We start from the raw sequence: 943 nt of genomic DNA, 5'->3' as shown, positions 1-943 counted from the left end.
TTGGTGGTGGTGGTGGTGATGGTGTTGTTGTTGTTGTTGGTGATGTTGTTGGTGGTGTTGTTGTTGTTGGTGGTGTTGTTGTTGTTGTTGTTGGTGATGTTGTTGGTGTTGTTGTTGGTGATGTTGTTGTTGGTGGTGGTGATGGTGTTGTTGTTGGTGATGTTGTTGGTGTTGTTGGTGGTGTTGGTGTTGTTGTTGTTGTTGCTGGTGTTGGTGTTGGTGTTGGTGATGTTTTAGGTGGAGGGGGTGGTGATGTTGTTGTTGTGGTTGGTGTTGTTGTTGTTGATGTTGGTGGTGGAGTTGTTGTTGGTGTTGTTGTTGTTGTCGTTGTTGTTGATGTTGGTGGTGGAGTTGTTGCTGTTGTTGTCGTTGGTGGTGTTGTTATTGTTGGTGGTGATGTTGTTGTTGTTATTGGTGGTGGTGGTGTTGTTGTTGACGTTGTTGTTGTTGGTGTTGTTGTTGTTGTTGTTGATGTTGGTGGTGAAGTTGTTACTGTTGTTGTTATTGGTGGTGTTGTTGGTGGTGAAGTTGTTGTTGTTGGTGGTGTTGTTGTTGTTGGTGGTGGTGATGTTGGCTGTGTTGATGTCATTGTCGTCGTTATCGTTGTTGTAGCTGTTGTTGGTTTTGATGACGAGGCTTGTGTCGTTGTTGTAGTTTGAGACGGTGATTCTTCCTCTGTTGCTGTTTTCTCGTGTGCCCCGGCCGCTGAAGGCTTCATCGTCGTGTGGTTGTCCTCTCTCTTTGTTACTGTAATCAATGATGAGCCACCGTGTGGAGCCCGCGTCCTGTCCTCTGGGGGTACACGGTATTGGGCTGTCAAGATAATAATTTATAATGGTAATAATAATAATTATTATAATGATGATAGAATAGTAATAATAATTTAAATGATAATGATGATGATAGAATAGTAATAATAATAATAATAATAGCAGTAATAAAA

At 42.0% G+C, this 943-nt stretch overlaps 1 protein-coding gene across 1 annotated transcript in view; it reads right to left on the bottom strand.

Annotated features, from left to right (window-relative positions):
- Positions 1–529: 529 nt before the first annotated feature.
- The window catches only part of LOC106011636 (collagen alpha-1(XII) chain), a gene marked incomplete at its 3' end in the record, with an annotated part of 11,601 nt that continues 11,187 nt past the window's right edge, over positions 530–943 (bottom strand). Inside the window, 1 exon segment of the mRNA XM_035969520.1 lies at positions 530–813. Coding sequence (XP_035825413.1) covers positions 530–813 — 284 coding nt within the window.

This window comes from Aplysia californica, unplaced genomic scaffold (genome assembly GCF_000002075.1).
Source record: "Aplysia californica isolate F4 #8 unplaced genomic scaffold, AplCal3.0 scaffold00152, whole genome shotgun sequence".
Taxonomy (NCBI): domain Eukaryota; kingdom Metazoa; phylum Mollusca; class Gastropoda; order Aplysiida; family Aplysiidae; genus Aplysia; species Aplysia californica.
Note: the sequence above shows the minus strand (reverse complement) of the source record. Positions and strands in the feature narration are given on the sequence as shown.